General features: G+C 40.9%; 1 protein-coding gene across 15 annotated transcripts in view; it reads right to left on the bottom strand.

Annotated features, from left to right (window-relative positions):
* Positions 1-784: 784 nt before the first annotated feature.
* Positions 785-17,312, bottom strand: part of TCF7L2 (transcription factor 7 like 2) — a 170,698-nt gene continuing 154,170 nt past the window's right edge. For 2 of the 15 annotated variants that reach the window (XM_031597458.2, XM_031597460.2), the window contains exons 8-14: positions 15,552-15,692; positions 14,541-14,700; positions 13,655-13,762; positions 8,951-8,999; positions 8,355-8,405; positions 7,046-7,118; positions 785-1,560 (exon numbers count right to left, since the gene is read on the bottom strand). In XM_031597458.2, the coding sequence (XP_031453318.1) occupies positions 1,137-1,560; positions 7,046-7,118; positions 8,355-8,405; positions 8,951-8,999; positions 13,655-13,762; positions 14,541-14,700; positions 15,552-15,692 (1,006 nt within the window). In that variant the 3' untranslated portion in view covers positions 785-1,136. Of the gene's footprint in view, positions 1,561-6,374; positions 6,449-7,045; positions 7,119-8,354; positions 8,406-8,950; positions 9,000-13,654; positions 13,763-14,540; positions 14,701-15,551; positions 15,693-17,312 lie in introns of those variants that run through there. The other 13 variants (XM_031597461.2, XM_031597462.2, XM_031597466.2 and 10 more) reach the window with 10 other exon arrangements.

Below are 17,312 nucleotides of genomic sequence, written 5' to 3'. Positions count from 1 at the left end.
TGTGTGTTTGTGTAATGGCTTTTAAAGCGATTTCTATCTTTTGTACACTATTGATCCTTGAAAAACGCGTCTGCGAATGTCCGTTTGGTGGCAACTGTGTTTCATACAGAAAAAAAAAAAAAATCACAAAAGGAAGTCAAAAAAAAAAAAAAAATCCTGGAAAAAATATATATATACACATTTATATATAAACTTAAAAACCTTGTACAAATGAGTTGTTATATATAAGATGCTTACACTAAGGGCAAAAAAAAAAAAAAAAAAAAAAACTTTATACAATGTTTCAAGAAAAAAAGAGGAAAAAAACCATTTAAAAAGGGACAACATACAGATACAACAAGCAATTTCTAAAGCAATAAATACTACTGGTCCAATAGCGTTGTGATACTTTTAATTGTTGAGTAGCGTTCCCTCCCCCAAAAAGAACAACACCATGGAACAAGGTATATTAACACATTTTTTTTTTTTTAACCCTTTGTTTCTGTACATTTAAACAATAACAAGTAACATCACAATAAAGGTTGTTTCACACGAGGAAGGAAAAAAAAAAAAAAGAAGTAGTAGCGGCACTGCATTCACCGTGCCCTTAAAGGTTTAAAAACCAGATGTAAAATGATTGGTTCGCAAGCTCGTATTTAATACAAATAATAAAGAACCAATGCCTCCGGCAAGGGCTGCTTCAAAATTGCTTCTTTTTTTTTTTTTTTTTTTTTTTTTTTTTAATTTTTAAAATCAGTCTTTAAAACTAAGCTATTGGAACTACATAACAATTATGTATATATATATATTTTTTTAAACGCTACAAAGACTTTAAACAGCTGTTGATAAAAATTTTGGCAGAATCATGAGGCTTTTCTCATCTACATATTTAAAAAGGAGAAATTGAAATAAGAATGGGTCAAATATTGACCAATGAACTCGATAAAACATCAACTAATGTAGCCATGTGGCACGAACTGGAAACGAAACCGAGAAACGACGACGAACGGTGGACGACAACGAGGAGGAGGAAAAGAAAAAAAGAAAAAAAAATTGAAAAAAAAAAGGAAAACAAACAAAACAAAACAAAACAAAACCCAAATCCCAACAGATTCCAACCCCCCCGAAGGAAACCGAAAGGGCGACAGAGGCTAAAGCTATTCTAAGGACTTGGTTACGAGGGAGAGCGGCTGGGGCTGCGGCCCCACCAGCGAGCTGTGGGAATGTAGGGAGGAGGTGGAGGGCTGTGCGAGGGATGTGGCCGGCGGGAGGGCGGCCGGCGCGTGGTCCAGGGCCCCGTTGGGGCAGCTGGCGGCAGGCAGGGCGCCGGGCTTGCTCGCAGCGCTCTCGGCGAGGACGAGCGAGGATGGCGGCGGCATCATGACCAGGTGCGCCAGCGGGTCGGGCTTCAGGGAGAGCGAGAGGGGTTGCGTTTGTTCAGTCTGTGGTTTCGAGTCTCTGGAGGGGGAGGCGAGCATGGCGGGGGAGGACGGAGGAGAGTCTAGTAAGCTTCCATCTGAAGAGGGTGGGCTGACGCAGCTGCCTTCACCTTGTATGTAGCGAACGCACTTTTTTTTTCTCCTAGAAACAGGGAGAGAGTTATCTGTGAATGAAGGCAGAGATGCCGACGCAGACAGTTAGCTACAGCAAGGGGCCTCGGGCCCGGCCCTGTGCACCATCCTGGGGCTGGCAGGCGGCCACGGTGCCCCGTCCACTCAGCCCTCCCTGGGCTAACAGATTTGGAAAGGCTGCACCCATTGCCTCTTCATCCCTCTCCTCTTCGGGCCGCCTCCTTGCCCTATTTATTGACTTTCGGATTAACAAAACTGGATATAGCAAGTTTTTCGAGCCCACTGTGCTAATCTACAGACTCAACCTCCCTCTCACAAAATAAAAAAGTATCCTTAGGAAATAAAAGCCCTGGATATGTTGAATGTATCTCAAGCCACCTCAAAGCGGCTCTCTACCCTGCATCACCTGGCCGCTCTTACGATGCTCTGCCCTGGGAGGCCAGACTGCTGCAACCTAAACTCCTCGCTTTCTCCTCTGTTAAGAACCACACCAAATCCAGAAAGGTCAGAGTCAGACAGGAGGAATACAATAGAGAGAATGAGAGAGGGGAAATAAAAACAAAACAACAGAACAAACAGAAGAAAACCAGAAAAAGAACAGGATAAACAGAGTATGATCCAAAATAACAAGAATAACTGGTTGTATGGCCTGCAGGTTGTGGCTTTAAATTGACTCAGTTTTACTTTTTGGTTTAAGGCAGAGTGGTAGATTTGGGAAGCTGCTTGTCTGCATTGGGAGAATTTTCCTCTGAGAGGCCATCCTTGTCACTTCAGTGGGATCCAATTTCAGTGGGTGAGGAGCACGACGACAGGCACAAAGGTAAGGAGCAACATGGGGAACTTATTTCATACCAGGGAATATGTGAGTCTCACAAGTTCACCTCCACGTAAGTGACCCAATAAATCTTTTCTCCTCCCTCTGTCCCCTTAATAATGTAAAGGAGAAATGAAAACAGATGACAGTCTCACACCACCTCTCTTGCCAAGTGTCTGCATGACAGTTCAAGCAGCAGGACGGAAATAATGAGGCAAACAACTGAAGCATCTGGGAGAATGACACTGAGTGGCCACCCTGACCCTCCTAAAGACAGCTCTCTAGCCCTTCTGCTCGAGCACTTTCTGGGGAAGTGCTGGCCATGGTCTCATCGCCCAACGTATTTGACCACATCTGTCTAAAGCAGCTCTGCCACAGAAACTTTGGACACTCAGCTCAAAGCCACCAAAGTGAAGGAGCATGGACACCTTTCTCACCAGCTCAGCAAATTCATCAGGAGAAGCTCCCAGGTGTGGCACCAATGCTGAACATCACTGTGTGAAACTCCCCATTCATGTGTTTTTCCATACCTCCAACTCTGGTAGTCAGTATGCTCCCCTATATATAGCATTGGGTCAATCCTAGGCACTGGGACTGGACATTTCTCAGCTGCATGGGAGATCTAACCAGCTTGAGCCTGGCATTAGATGTTATCTCCCATAGCCAGGAAGGGAGCCGCAGACCCAGAACCCCATCTTTCCACCTGCTTTAGTGGAGCTCAGGGTTGTGGCTTCCTTCCTCCAGAGAATCAGGGGCTCTGCTTCATGTACCCCTGGCAAGGTAAGGAGTTAGGGCTAATAGAGTTATAACCACGTTAGCCTGCAGATAAATACATGCTAAAAACTAAAGACATCCATGCAACTTAAATGTTAAAAAAGAAGAAAAGGAAGAAAGATAGAGGACAGCAAGTGAAGGCCATTAACCATGCTTTATTAGAGCAACGTTAAAAGACAGAAAGAAATTAACTTGGTGGGCTCAAAACAGAACCTGTTAATTCTTCTACCAACAACAAACAGCGAGGAAAGCCTCTAGCACATGGCTACGGGCATTTCTGCTGCTCCTGGCCTTTGCCTCCCCACTTCCTAGCTCCAGCTGAGCAATGCTGCCAGACCCAGAATTCACATTATGACTTTCTGTACAGCTACCAGTAGCAAAGCAGAACAGCAATGTACACAAAGCTCTATGATGACACTGCATTCAAAGGTGGGTTTTCTCAACTTGGAGATTGCAAGGTTTCCTCTCACTCCAAGCAGAGACCCAAGCTCTGCCCTCCTCACTGACACTGTTCCAGAAGCCATTCAGCGGGATTGCTCTGAACCCACAAGGCAGCTAATTATCTCACTAATTCACAGTTTGAATCTAGTATGTAGAAAATTAAAAATGATTTTGTTGCTACTGTTTTAAGTTCTGTGGCCTGAAATGAGGAATTTCTCATGGCAGAGCCAACTTATGTCAGGCTACCAAAGAACTGTCTGACTTTCTGAGCTTGCAGAATTAACAGCTCTCAAAACTGAAAACGCTGGTCTGCTACCTTGAACGTTCATTTGATTAGGACTGAGGAAGCAGAGTGTTTTCTCTCTCTGTTTTATGTTCAACTTTTAAACAGTGAGGCCACTTTTAATCTGAAAAGCCATTTAAACAAATCTTGGTTCAAGGGGCAGGGGGGGACACTTCTCCTCTTCACTATGTGCTATCTGTGGTCATATAGGGGGCAGGGTTAGGTGGGCCAGAATAAATAGATGGGCACAACTCCAAAACCCTGCAAGCCAAATTTTACCAGAAGCGAACAACTTCAGGCAACCCTGGTGAAGGGGAATAAGTCAACATCTGAGGAACGTTTTTTTCCTCAGTTTTGCAGCTCTTAAAGAGGGAACAAAAATACTACATATCCCCCCTTAGAAGCACACTGTGAGGATTATCCACTTGTGTGACACTCTGAAAGTGTCAGCTGCTATATCAGTACCCCAGGCACAAACAGAACTGACCCTGCTCATGCTGTCATTGAAATTAGCCCTAGGACAGCATCAGAAAAACCCAGAACACTGCAACTGCCATGAGTGAAAGCCACAGATGATGACAAGGGTTTATTCAGTTGCTGTGAGCAAAGATGTCTCAGTTTCTTTTGTATTTGCAAACTGTACATCTTTAGCACCTACTTAAGATGCACTACAAAAAGCTACCATGCGTTCAAATGCAATGTTGTAATGCTTAGGACAACAACTTAGAGAGAAACGCTCTACACTACCTAGTGATAAAATGTCTCTATGTTTTAAAAGAAAAAAAAGAAAAAGAAAAAAAAGCTGACTGTATCAGTAACCCTAAAGCTACCTTATCACTGCAAAGGGGCCACGCTGCTCAAAAATGATTCTGAAACTGGACTAAAAAAGTTGTCACTAATGTGCAGCAAAGATCTCTGGCCAAAACCAGGCATAATTTAAGAGAGTTTAAGTTTTATATGTAACATAAGCACTGCACAGACTGAAGGAAAAGTCCCTTGGCTGATAAAACGTAGTTTTAAAAGTATGATGCTTATTTAAGCCACTAAGGAAATACAGAGCCACACAAACATGATGTGCCCTCCATTCTGGTGCATGGCATACAGCCTACATGATTCCAATACTGTATCTCTGGACTACACAAATATCTGCTGACAGTATCTGGTAAATTAACCACAGAATAAAGCCTAATTAAACACAGCATCCAAGCCTTTGCTTAGCATGAGACTCGAGTCCTGACACATGGAAGGTGCCTACCCAGCTCTTCTGGATTGAACTCTTCTTCCTGTCCCTAAGCTTTAAGAAACAGCAGCTTTCAAAACTTGTTTCTTAACATACATGCTGGTAACTAACATGTCAACCCCCAAAACACCCAGTACTAGCATGCCTCAAACAGGACAATCATCTGAAAACAATTTTGGTGCCTTATCTAGTATTTTGACATACAACACCACCCTTGATTCATGTTTTCCTCGACACTAAGCACAAACAAGACTGCGTGCATACACAAAATATGATGAACATCTGATCTACATTCTAAATGAGATGAAGCACATGGGACTGGCATGAGTAAGAGGGGAGAATGTGGGAGAGGGAATCACTACACACAGAGTGTGGTTTGGGTTGAAATACCTACCATCATAATATTCCAAATTCAAAGACTGCTTGTATCAGAACAAAGAAACAACAAATTTAACCAAATGCGATCATATAAGGAAAAAGGAATGAGAAAAGAACTACTCGGTATTCCTCCACCAAGAAAGACGTACATACTGAGTCATACATGGAATTAAACTCCAGTAGAACATGGGCTGTCGAAATTTGGGCTCTCTGGTGTCTTTCACCTCCTTTGAATGCTGGAAACTGTCCTACTAAAGTTGGAATTAGTTTTGTCTAGAGCTCATGAGTTTACAGCTCATATGTTGGGATAAAATTTAGAAAAAAAATGTCTTTTCAGAATCAGGAAAAAAAAAAAGACATCAGATCGTTTAAAAATGATTTCTACATAAAACTCACGGAGGCACAGGAGCCCACAGGCAGCAATTTAATTCTGCATATAACACCAAAAAAAGTGAGCACGATATAAGCTGTAAACACTGGCTTTTATATCTATCGTCATTTGAAAAGCACTACTGCTGCAGATCCCAAAACGTTTTAAGCCTTTGGAGGCACTGGACACAGACCCAATGAAAGAGAAAATACAGATGTCCAGCTAAACATTCTTTTTTTGCTGACAATCTGGAAAGAAACAAAAAAAACAACTGCCAGCTTCAAGCACTTCAAGCGTTCTTGTTCCCAGTTCTACCACCAGGGAAAGGTTATTGGTAAAGAAAGAGAGAAAAATGGCATTAAATTAGCAAGAAATTCCAAAGATCAAAGATTATTAGCAATTGATGCTGTGGGAGAGAGAAAGGTGGGGAGTGGGGAAAAAAGATTAAAAAAACAAAATCACACGAATGCACTAAGAGGACAGATTGCTTTTATTTCCCCAGAGGCCTAATGGGTAGTATTATACCTGCATGGTTTGCACCATAAACTCTGTCGGTCAAGCCCGAACAATGCCCGACACTTCTTTGGAGTATTTGCATCTGTTAGCATAAGGTAAACACAAAAAATACAACACAATGGTGGATAGAGCTCATTTGGACTGCTTAATCTTAGCTACAGCTACGTTTAGCTTTCAATCACCTCCGCTTTATTTGGTAATCTCCCCTGACATCAAGGGCACGAAAGAAACAGGACTTTTACAACGAGCCAAAACAAAACCAAAAATCTCCGACACCGCCGTGCGTCCGTCCGGCATCGGCACCGCGCTCAGCACCATGAGAGTGCAGGCTGAGGGAGCCCACAACGTGACTGTCCTGGAGCGGAGGCCGGGAGGAAAGGGCTGTGTTTGAGCCAGGGATCAGAGAGGCTTAAGGCTGATGCTGTTTTACAGTGGGTTTTTGGCTAGCAGCAGCAAAGAGGAAGGAAAATAAAAAAAAAAATAAAAACTGGAAAAAAAAAAAAAAAAAAAAAAGCAAAACCCTTTCAGAGAGACGATAACTCATGGCAGTGTCCCACTCCCTTGTGTCTTCTAGATCACAACACAGAGCTACAAAGCAACAAGGCAGGAAAAAAAGGGGAAAGTACCAAATAAACCAGCTGCAAATCAGCCATAGCGAGTCTGGGAAAACTATACACACCTGCAGGGGCCGCACCAGTTATTCTGTTGATCAAGGCCAAAGCGCGCTCGGCATTTCTTAGGAGCGCTCAGGTCTGAATGAGTTCAAGAAAAGCGAGCAGGAAAGGGGGAGAGGAAAAAGAAAGGGGAGAGGGGGAGAGAGAGAGAGAGAGAGAGAGAGAGAGAGAGAAAGGGAGGAGTAGAGAAAAGGGGAGAAAAAAGAGAAAGATAAAAATAAGGAAAAAATAAAAATAAAAAAGGGAATAAAAATCAATGTCCTCATTATTAATTGCAAAATAATGACTTTCAATTTAAAAGTTAAAAAAGTGATAATCACATTTTTATTCAACTCTTGAAATTAGCTGTTGCAATTAAAGCTGCAGTATCCCTTTATAAAGGACTGTTTCTTTCCCTTTTAAAAGAGCAGGTAGAGGAAAGTCATCGTGGCTGGTCTAGCAGGATGTTTTAGGCAAGATTTGTGTGGGTTGGGTTTTTTTATTCTCTTTTTTTTTTTCTTTTTTTCTTTTTTTCTTTTTTTGAGGCGGGAAAAAAAGGAAGAAAAGAAGCTGAGTATGGAAGTTAGATCCTGAACATGCTTTTTTCTTCAACTCAGATACAAAATAAAAATAAGAGGAAAAAAAAAAAGAAAATAAAAAAAGGAAATTAAGGAAATTATATCTCCTGGGATAATGCAGCTTTTGGAATAACATTCAATTTATTTGTTTTGATTAATTTGTACTTAAAAGAATGGATGAGAATAAGCAGATTGCGGAATGAGCATGTTAGTATCAGCCAGAAAATAAAACGTAAAGCATGGCAAGGTGCTGAGTTAGTACAGCTAGTGAATTGCAATGAGTAGGCTTGAGGAGAAAGGCAAAAAATAAAATAAAATAAAATCCAAAACTAAAATAATAATAAAAAAAAATGCGCTTGCATGCTAATGTGAGAAGACTTAGTGGGAGCCATGAAAAATGCCATTAGATTAAGGAGGTTCATTGCTGACTTGCTTCCATTCTTTATCAGTCTCTTTAAAGAAATACTGCATATTCAATTTGCACAGTTAGTACAACTCTTGCGTTATTTTTACTGCATTACGGTTTAATAGCAATTGTTACAAAAAAAAAAAAAAAGACAAAAGCAAAATTAAAAAAAAAATACTATCAAACATATAATAGATATAAAGATATATAGATAATAAATACTATAAAAACGTGTGGATGGTATTTTTTTCTTAATGTCATAAGTGTTTAATGTTAAAGTCTATAATGGCAGGAAAAAAATTAAAAAGCAGTTTATAAACTATTTTAAATGACTCAAAATGACGTTAGCACCTGTAATCGGAGGAAGTGAAAGGCAAGGATTTAGGAAACATTCGCTGTGTTCTGAAAAAAAAGAACAAATTATACAAAGGCTTCAAAAAAATTAAGTCAGGGCTTCTTCAAAATTGACTATGAGATTGCCTATGCAGTATTTCTAATTTCCTATATAGAATGGCAAACCTCCTTAATTTAAAATGGGTGCGATTTACCACTGTAAGGCATGCATCAGAACACACAGGTACAGCCCAAATTAATACCAAACACATACGTACGAACACGCACACATATGCGTAAAATGAGCAGACAACTTTATGAACAACGGCATAGGCATTACAACTATGGAACTGCAGTTAAAGGCTTTGCAATTACTAGGAATAAATTCAGCTAACGTCACAAGAGGCTCTTACATGCAATGGCTTGGTTACTAGTTTTAGAAGGGCAATAACGCGTAAATAATTAGGGTGCATTTAAAAAAAGGCTATCTACTATTGGGACTGGCTCCCCTGTCAGGCTGGGACACTCGAACCCACCTCCCCCCTACCTACAAGCGTGACACCAGGACTGCCACACTTCCACTAGGTGAGATATTTAGGCTGATTTTTACTTACCATTGGTCTCTCCTGGCTGCTTATCCCTTTTCCTCTTCTTCTTCTTTCCCTGTGTGACACACACACAAATGAGAAGGGTTAAAATCAAATCAAAACACAGCTCCTTGTAAGATGGCACGGCAGTAGGGAGGGAACCTGTCTGTGCTGGGGGACAGCAGTGCTGTGCTTGCTCACCCTGTCCCAGAGAAGCTGAGAGGCCCCCCGTGGCTTCCCCAGGGCTGCCACCCACCCCCCTAAGCCTGGAGAGATGCTGTTTTTTGGATGGGATCACGGTGATGACAAACATTTGCAACACACACACACACACCTCCACCTGGAAGTTTCAGAAGTGGCCTCGTTTTTGTGGGATGGGGAAAACGAAGAAAGGGGAACGGCAGAGAATGAAGGGAAACACGTGAGCATGGAACGCTAGACCACACAAGAAAGCCGTGATGATGAGCAAAACCTAAGCTGCAGGTTTCTAAGTGCACTCACAACCTAGGAAACAAAGCCAAGAAAAGCAAAAATCCAGATACAACTAAGACTCATTTTGCTCAGTCACACAGAAAATCAGCAATATTTTGCCAAACTGTGTCTCTTTCCCAAGCACTGCCCAGTAAGATGATATGATTTGTCACTGTTTCTGGCTGAAAGGAGAAAAGGAACAAAAGAGCCCGGGAAGCAGGAGCTGGCTGGTTCTGTTTGCCATTAGCAGAGAGGGAGAGGACACAGTCAAGAGAACCAGCTCAAGTTCTGTGGAAACCCAACAATCATCGTCTGAGTTACAAAGTGATAAGAATGGCCCAAAAGAGAAAAGCTGTTTTCATTGAAAACTCTTCTAACACTGAGCTACAGTCTGCAGAGCAGCACAAAAAGGCCACTGCAAAATGACAAGAGTTTGATTTTTTGTTGTTTTCATAACTCAGCAGATATGAAAAGCAATGACTTCTGGGTTTGCAACATCAACTGTGACCAGCGCAGAGATCCCTGCTTTTGAAGGCTGTGGTAGAGTAAGAGAAGTTGGTGAAAAGAGATCAGACCAGCAGTGCCTTGTGGTCAAGAGGGAACAAACATGGCTTGGAAGAAGGAATCTCACAGTACTTTTGAAGGACTGGACGTATCTGTGAGGGGGCCAAGAGCTTCTCCCACATGGAAGACTGCTCTTTCTCAGTAGTTTGGTTTGGTTCCCAGCTACATGGTTAGGATTGGCTTCAGCTTGGCACATCCACTGTAACATTTGGCATGCTCACTATCATGCATTCCCTGGAATGTATCAGCAAGAAATTCCCCCAGTGTGAATGTAAGATTTTGATCTGTTGGTGTGGTGTTCCTTCTCCCCAGCAGCCAGCTGTCTGGCATAGGGTTCTGTACTCGTTCCCCCTTGCTTGTAAACTGCCACCCTGCTGTCCAGGCTGTCACAAGCACAGTCTTGTTCTAGGAAATCTTCCTGTGATGGAAGAAGCAGCGTGCAGTCAATTTTAAAGGGCTTTTAAGTGATGTGCACGTAATCCTACAGTCTGAATGCTGCCGAGTAAACATCTCAGACACCTTCTGGGGTCATCTGGGGGGATATGGAAAATCATCACCCTGAGTCAGTTGCCACAGCACCCATTTGTCTAACATGATGAGAAGACAAGACAGACAAGCACTGCTCCTAAAACTCCCTGAGAATATAACAGGGAAAACACGGTACCCCTAAGTCCACATACAACACAGAAATACAAAAGGCTCAGACTGCTCCATCTGTATTGATCTCATTTGACAGTAACTCTGTGAAAGCCAGTGAATTTTCCCCAGCTTTACAATGTAACTGAAACCAGCCAATTGCCTAAGGACCATAGGCCTGATTTTTATTTAATCTGGCCAACTTGATTAATTTTTCAATGCATTTGAGAACTGAAAAGCTATTCCAACTTGAGACCTCACCGCTTTTTCACTTGATGGTCAGCCAGAACAAAGGTCAGGAGTCATCAGCCCCTTACAAACTCTTCAAGCCAGGTATTAAAGTATTATAACCTCTCTGGGGAGCAATCTATTAAAAATGACCGATATACTGAAACATCAGCCATGGACCAGGAATTTCTGGTTCCTTTTCAACACAAGCCTTGAAAATTTTTCTAACTGAAAAGGGTCCCACTAACTTCTTTTTTGTTCTTTGCAAATGTTATGGGGAAAAATCTATCTTGATTACTCATTCAACTTCTGCAGAAGATAATGTGTAGCTACATTTACTATATGGACGTAAGGAAATAACTATGTCAATGGTTCTTCAAGTACTCAGCAGAAGACAGTTTTGTCTTTGCCTCAGATTGTCATCCTAAGACAGGAAGAGACAGTCTGCAACATTTTTCATCATCATCCTATACAAATCCCAAGGCTTCAAGGTCATGTGGATGTACATACTTGCTAAACACTTTGGCAGCTCTCTCCACGGAGCAAAACCAGCATAGGTTTTGACAGGACTGCAGAGTTCTTTGGTACTAATTTTCTAGACAACCAGCAGGCGAGGTGACTAGACCCTTACATATTTCTGAGTCCAACACTCAGCACCACTTAACATCTTATATTAGATAGCAGGAAGAGTAAATGTGTCTTGTGACACCAGCAAGCCACAGGGGATTCGCTGAATCCTCTTCTCTTATTTAAGAGCAGCTGAAAGCTGTGATTCTTGCACGTACTGCTTCTGTTTCTGAAGACTGTGGCTACATCTGGCCCCATCCTTGTGCCTGACGTGAAAATGCCTAATGATTTAACTGTCTCAAGCATCCCAAACATGCTCCTGCTCTAGATGAGGGAAGGACCTGAGACCTTAAGAAAGGAAAAATAAATAAATCTTGCCAATGATTCAGTTGTGTGATGCAAAGCTTCCTGTGCTCTCCTCAGGCAGGAAGGTTCCCCCTGAAGGTCACTTGGGGGTACAGCATCAAGCCGCTGGGAAACCGACGGCTTTCTCATCCTGTCCTTTTTAGCTCAAGAAGAAAGGGTTCCTCTGTGCTCACACAGTGAGGACAAAAGTAAAGGTCCTAAATGCTGAAGGCTTTGTACGTGCCCATCCATTGGTGGCACAGTCACTGCACAGAGCGAGCATTCCTGAAGCCTCAAGTTGAGCCTGCACTCGCTTTTGAACACCCAAGATGACAATACTGTGCAGTGCTGAGGAACTACCTCAAGACTACAGCCTGACAGGCCAGACTATGCTGAAAAGAAAGGGAGAATGTCGTTAACAGGAGCAGTGCCTCATGCAGCTTAAAGAGATTTCCTCTGCCTCGGAGGAGCCCACATGGCTACACCTTCAGCAACGAACAATGGAAGGAGTGAAGAGAATTCAACAGAAAGAAAAGATGATCAAGAAACAATAGGAGGATTTCAAAAACTGTCCTTAAGTAAATAAGTTAAATAGCTAAATAAGTGAGCATGTGTACTCTCTACTGCTGAAACAGTGGAAAGTGTAGAGAGCTGCTGCTGCTCTGGGCTGTGCTGCAGACTGCAGCCTCATTTTTTCATCCATACATGTGCAAGCACAAATGCTCTAAGAGGTAAACATTGCCATACACAAAGCACACACGTTACACAACTGAGGCAAAACAGTGTATTAATGGCAAACTGGGCAGTGATGGTGGCAATGATGGCAGAGACAGACATCAACGAAAACAAAGCATGTAACAATACACATAACTAACATTAATTCTACACGTACTAATCCCCAAACTTGCATGGACGTCTACCTGGAAGGTAGGGAGTAAGGTTTATTTTAAAACCAGATACTTGAAAGTTTTAGGTGGTTTATATTTTAATTTTAATAATCAAGATGCTGTTATAATCCTACCGATGACGGTTTAGAGCTCCCACCAATCTACAAATCTGCCAAGAATTTTTGAATTTAGGCTTGTAAGCACTTACTACCAGATGCATCACTTACTCTTCATGGAAGAAGGGGCTACTTACTAGTAGTAAGTAGTTACAACACTGAGCTTACATTTTTAACACAAAATTCTATTGCTTTTAGCTACAAACAGGCTTTCTGAAAGGCGGAGGGGGGGGGAATCAATCTTAAAAACACTCCATGAATTGATAACAAACTCCAAAATACTCTTCAAAAAATGATGAGGGGAAAAAATAATAGCATGGCCATGAAAAAGCAGAGCATAATCGAAATACACAACAGTAGAGCGTGGAATAATTCATTTAACCCCACTTGAGAGTAAGACTTTCAAACAAGTCACGCTTTTGGTTTTGCCAGTCCTTCTCTGAAGCTAGGATAAGTCATTCTTCCACTTTCCACTATACACTCACACAGATAAGCACAAGACACTAATTATTCATAATTTTGGTGGAAAGGAGAGGAGCCATACTAGGGGAATTTAATGTTTTATATATATATACATATATAAAATAAAATTTAAAATGAACTGCAAGCCAATAGCATCTCCAGATGCTAGTAAAAGTGAAGGCAAGAGTTTCTTCATAGATCTCTACTGCCATACCCCAATTCTAACCTTTTACTAGTCCCAGCCAGGAAGCCTCTTCCAAGTGGAGGGCTGTGAATTATCCCCAATAGTTTTAGTATCGCAGAGGGAAGCGTCCGTTGTTGTTACCAGATTGGGATCCTGAGGCACGCTTTCCAAGTAGTGCTTGTGTGCAATGTGTGGTCGTAGTTCAGCAGGTCACACATACATTTCTACAAGCTCTACTACTAAAAAAATTTCCACCTACATAGGAACCTACATAGTTATCCCGTGCAGACCAGCCCGGGTACAGCTGCATATGAAGCTGTCGTTCCTTTCTTGCTAGTTCATAGTATTTCGCTTGTTCTTCTCTGGATAACGCATGCCACTGAAGTGAAAGAAAGAGAAAAAAGAGAAAACACGGGTGTTTTTTTAAAGCGTGTTAACAGCAGAGTAGATTATTTATATATAAACACAGCTAAATATGATTTTCATAAAAAAACTTGGTAAAAACAGATGATCTGGCACACAGACGTTCGTATTTTATTTATAATGCCAGATTGTAACTCCAGCTAACTCAGCCGAGTCAAAACTAATCGTTTATGTTTATTGACCCCCTTCATTTTCCTGATGAGAGATAATTAAGAAAACTAAACAACAAAACTAAAAAAAAAAACAGAGGAGAGGATCCAGAAGCTGAATCACATCTTCTGTGTTAGATCTCAGCCACAGATTTACAGAAGTTCTCCCCCTCCCACCACCATCAGTATCCCCTCTTCTCTTCCAGATCCCAATAGTTGGACCATGCTTCCCAAAGGCCTCCTCCTTCCCCACTTATTTTCCTGACCATTTCTAAGACAAAATAAGAAATCTGAGATTTTTCCACATGCTGGTCAAAGAAATAACACTGAAATAATACTGCTGTTAATTAACTCTCCCCACATGTGTGACCCCACCAGCAGAATTGTCTGCAAAAAAAAACCCAAATCAAACCAAACAAAAAAACCATAAGGCCTTTGGTTTAGTTGAATTATACGAACACAGAATACTTCCCTATCCAGTATGAAAACCAGAGGAAAACACACTGATTCAGGACACAACTCCTTCTCTCAGCAAGCAGTCTGACCGAGGTCAGACCCTGTTTGTGGTTCTCTCCTGTCACCTACCCTTCGACCAAGGATTTGGTTGATGGCTGCGCTCTCTTTCAATGTGCATTCTGCTACAACTTTTGCTCTCATTTCCTTCATATACAACATAAATGCATTAAGAGGTTTCTTTATGTGTGGCTTCTTTTTCTCTTCTTCTTTTTTGGAGTCCTGATGTTTTCTGAAGGGTAAAGATACAACAGACAAAAACCTCACAGTGAGAACTCTTGTGAATTTATTAAATTAATCCCCTCAATCCCTTAACATTAATCCTCAGAAATTAGTCTCTAGAAAGAGGAACAGAAGGTTCTCTAGAGTCCTTGCCCTGGCTGCTGCATTAGAACAGTTTTAACAGCATTATAAAAAAAACCTCTCTCATGTTTATGTAATATCACCAAGTACATCCTAGGCCCCTAGAATAACCTCAGAAAGACGTGGACATTCAGGCCCAGAAAATGGGTTCTTAGATCTTGGGGAGGGCTTGTGAGCATGATGGTAGAGGAAATAATTACATCCCAATGTCACTGGGAACTGAAATGCTGTCTCTCTGGTACACTAATGAAATGAAAGGCAAGAAGCTTCAGACATGCAAGGGGCAGAGATAGGGTACTACTCTCTTGGTGCAAACCTAAACCTGATATCAGCTCTCTCTGCACCTATCTGCAAGTTGTTCATGATCAAATTTATCTTCTCCTGTTGTGTATCTGGTATCTTATGGCTTCAAAGACAGGAAAACTGTCAAAAAGCTTAATTATTAATTTAAAAAAATCCATTTTCTTGTTAAAATGGGGAGAAATTAATACCTAATTGTCTATGTCTCAGAAGCAGTCTGAAAGACTGCTAGCATTATTTTCATGTACTTTGTTAGTTAAACTCCATCCAACTCAAGCAGACAAAACAAAAAGAGAAAAAGCGATTTAAGAATATTTTACAGCAAAAACATTCCCACAAACTCAGGGGTTTCTAAAGCTACACATGCAAAGGTGATACTTTGTGGGTGATAAAAACAACTCAATGAAGGAAAAAACTTACGAGCTGTGGAGTGAGCCGACGTCACTCTGGGAAGATTCTTGTTTGACTGTTGGTGTGACTATGGCCGGATGAGGGATTCCAGTTGTATGTAAACTATGGTGTGGCGGGACCATGTGTGGAGGAAACCTAGAGGAGAGAAAGCTGTGTAAATCGTCAGAATAAAAATGAATGAATGGGGAGGGATGTGTACACACATTAAAAAAAAAAAAAAAAAAAAAGGCATATAACAAGCACATGACAGCTAGACAAAGCATATGAAAGCTGGCAGCATTAATTAGCAATAAATTAAACATAATGACTCTTCTAATGTCATTAAAGCCAAGCTTCCCCTTCATTATCATTACTGACATGAGACATCATGATTTTTAACATCTTTAACAAAAGGCAAATTCAACTGGATGAACTTGGATGAAAGTGGAATTTCAGCTACCTGCAAAAAAATCCACCAGTCCATTTCTTTACTAAGAAATTATCTGTGGCAACTAAGGAATCAATTTTTGTAGTACTGAATCATGTTGTGAATTTGGGATGACATCTTTTGTTGCATATTGACAGCAAAATAAAATATTAATGCCAACACAATCTAGATGCATTTTTGATAATCCTTATAGAAGCCTCATTAGGTACATTTTGTTGATGGAGCAAAAGAAAATATTTATTTGTGTCTTATAAATCTTTGAGACACACTGCTATAAGAGAGGCTGGAAGACTGTAGAATTAAGTCAATTTTGATATATAAAGGTAACCTGGTAAGGCTTAAATTCAAGTAAAATAACAGCCTCTCCTAAAGAGAAAAAATATTGCCAGCTTTATGGTCAAATACATGGATAGGTCCCAGTCCTGCAATTGGATGCAGAGGGCTGTGCAACCCTTCTGCACAAATCTAATTGCTAGAATGAGGCCACAGCACAAACATACAACTATTATTCGTATTTTCTAATTTTTAACTGAAATTAACAAATTTTTCAAAAACATTACTAAGTTATTATTCCTTAGTTATCTCAGAAAGGCTTTGTAGTGAATAAGGAAAGCACAATACATCTGAGCTACTGCCATAGAAAACACCCACTGAAGTCAACGGGCCTCTAGGGGATGGAATCTAGCCTAAAATTCTGACTTAAAAATATCTTCCCACAAAAATTTCATAGCTTAACGGATCTGGCAAACTGGAAGCTCCTTTTCATTGTAAGCTCCTAGACTTATCTCAGATTTTGACCTGTCTTGGTCCAAATAAAGTACCCTGAGAATATGGAATGTTCAAGGGCACAAATAATTATTTCGTCCATCACTGACATATGATTTTTTCTTAGTTAACAGGGTTTAAAATGAAGTTGATATACTATGATTAAACAGACTGTGTACTATTATCAGAAATACATTGGGTTTTCTTTATATTTTCTCCTCTCTTAGAAATTCCATTACTGAACTTAAAATCCAAAAACTTGCCTAGACATTCTCTATATTCAGAAGATGACACAGAAGTACTTTCATAAACAAGAGGTATTGTCTGCTGTGAGCTCTGTGCATCTTTGTCTACCAGCTGGTAGTACTCAAGATCGTTAGACAGAAGAATTTTATCTTTGAAGGCAGTGGTGGGAAGAGCTGGGTCTGACAGGGAGAAAGTGAAATTGTTCAGACTACAGAGAATTGCAGCTCCTACAAACAAAGACGTGGAGAAAAGGAAAGAGAAGAGCGTGATGGCAATGGAGGAAGAGAATGCTAGCAAAATGGTCATTCTTTCTGTTTCTACTTTTGCTCAAG

Source organism: Phasianus colchicus, chromosome 8, assembly GCF_987193195.1.
Source record: "Phasianus colchicus chromosome 8, bPhaCol1.hap1.1, whole genome shotgun sequence".
NCBI lineage: Eukaryota > Metazoa > Chordata > Aves > Galliformes > Phasianidae > Phasianus > Phasianus colchicus.
The sequence above is the reverse complement of the archived record's forward strand: the minus strand, read 5'-3'. Positions and strand labels throughout refer to the sequence as shown.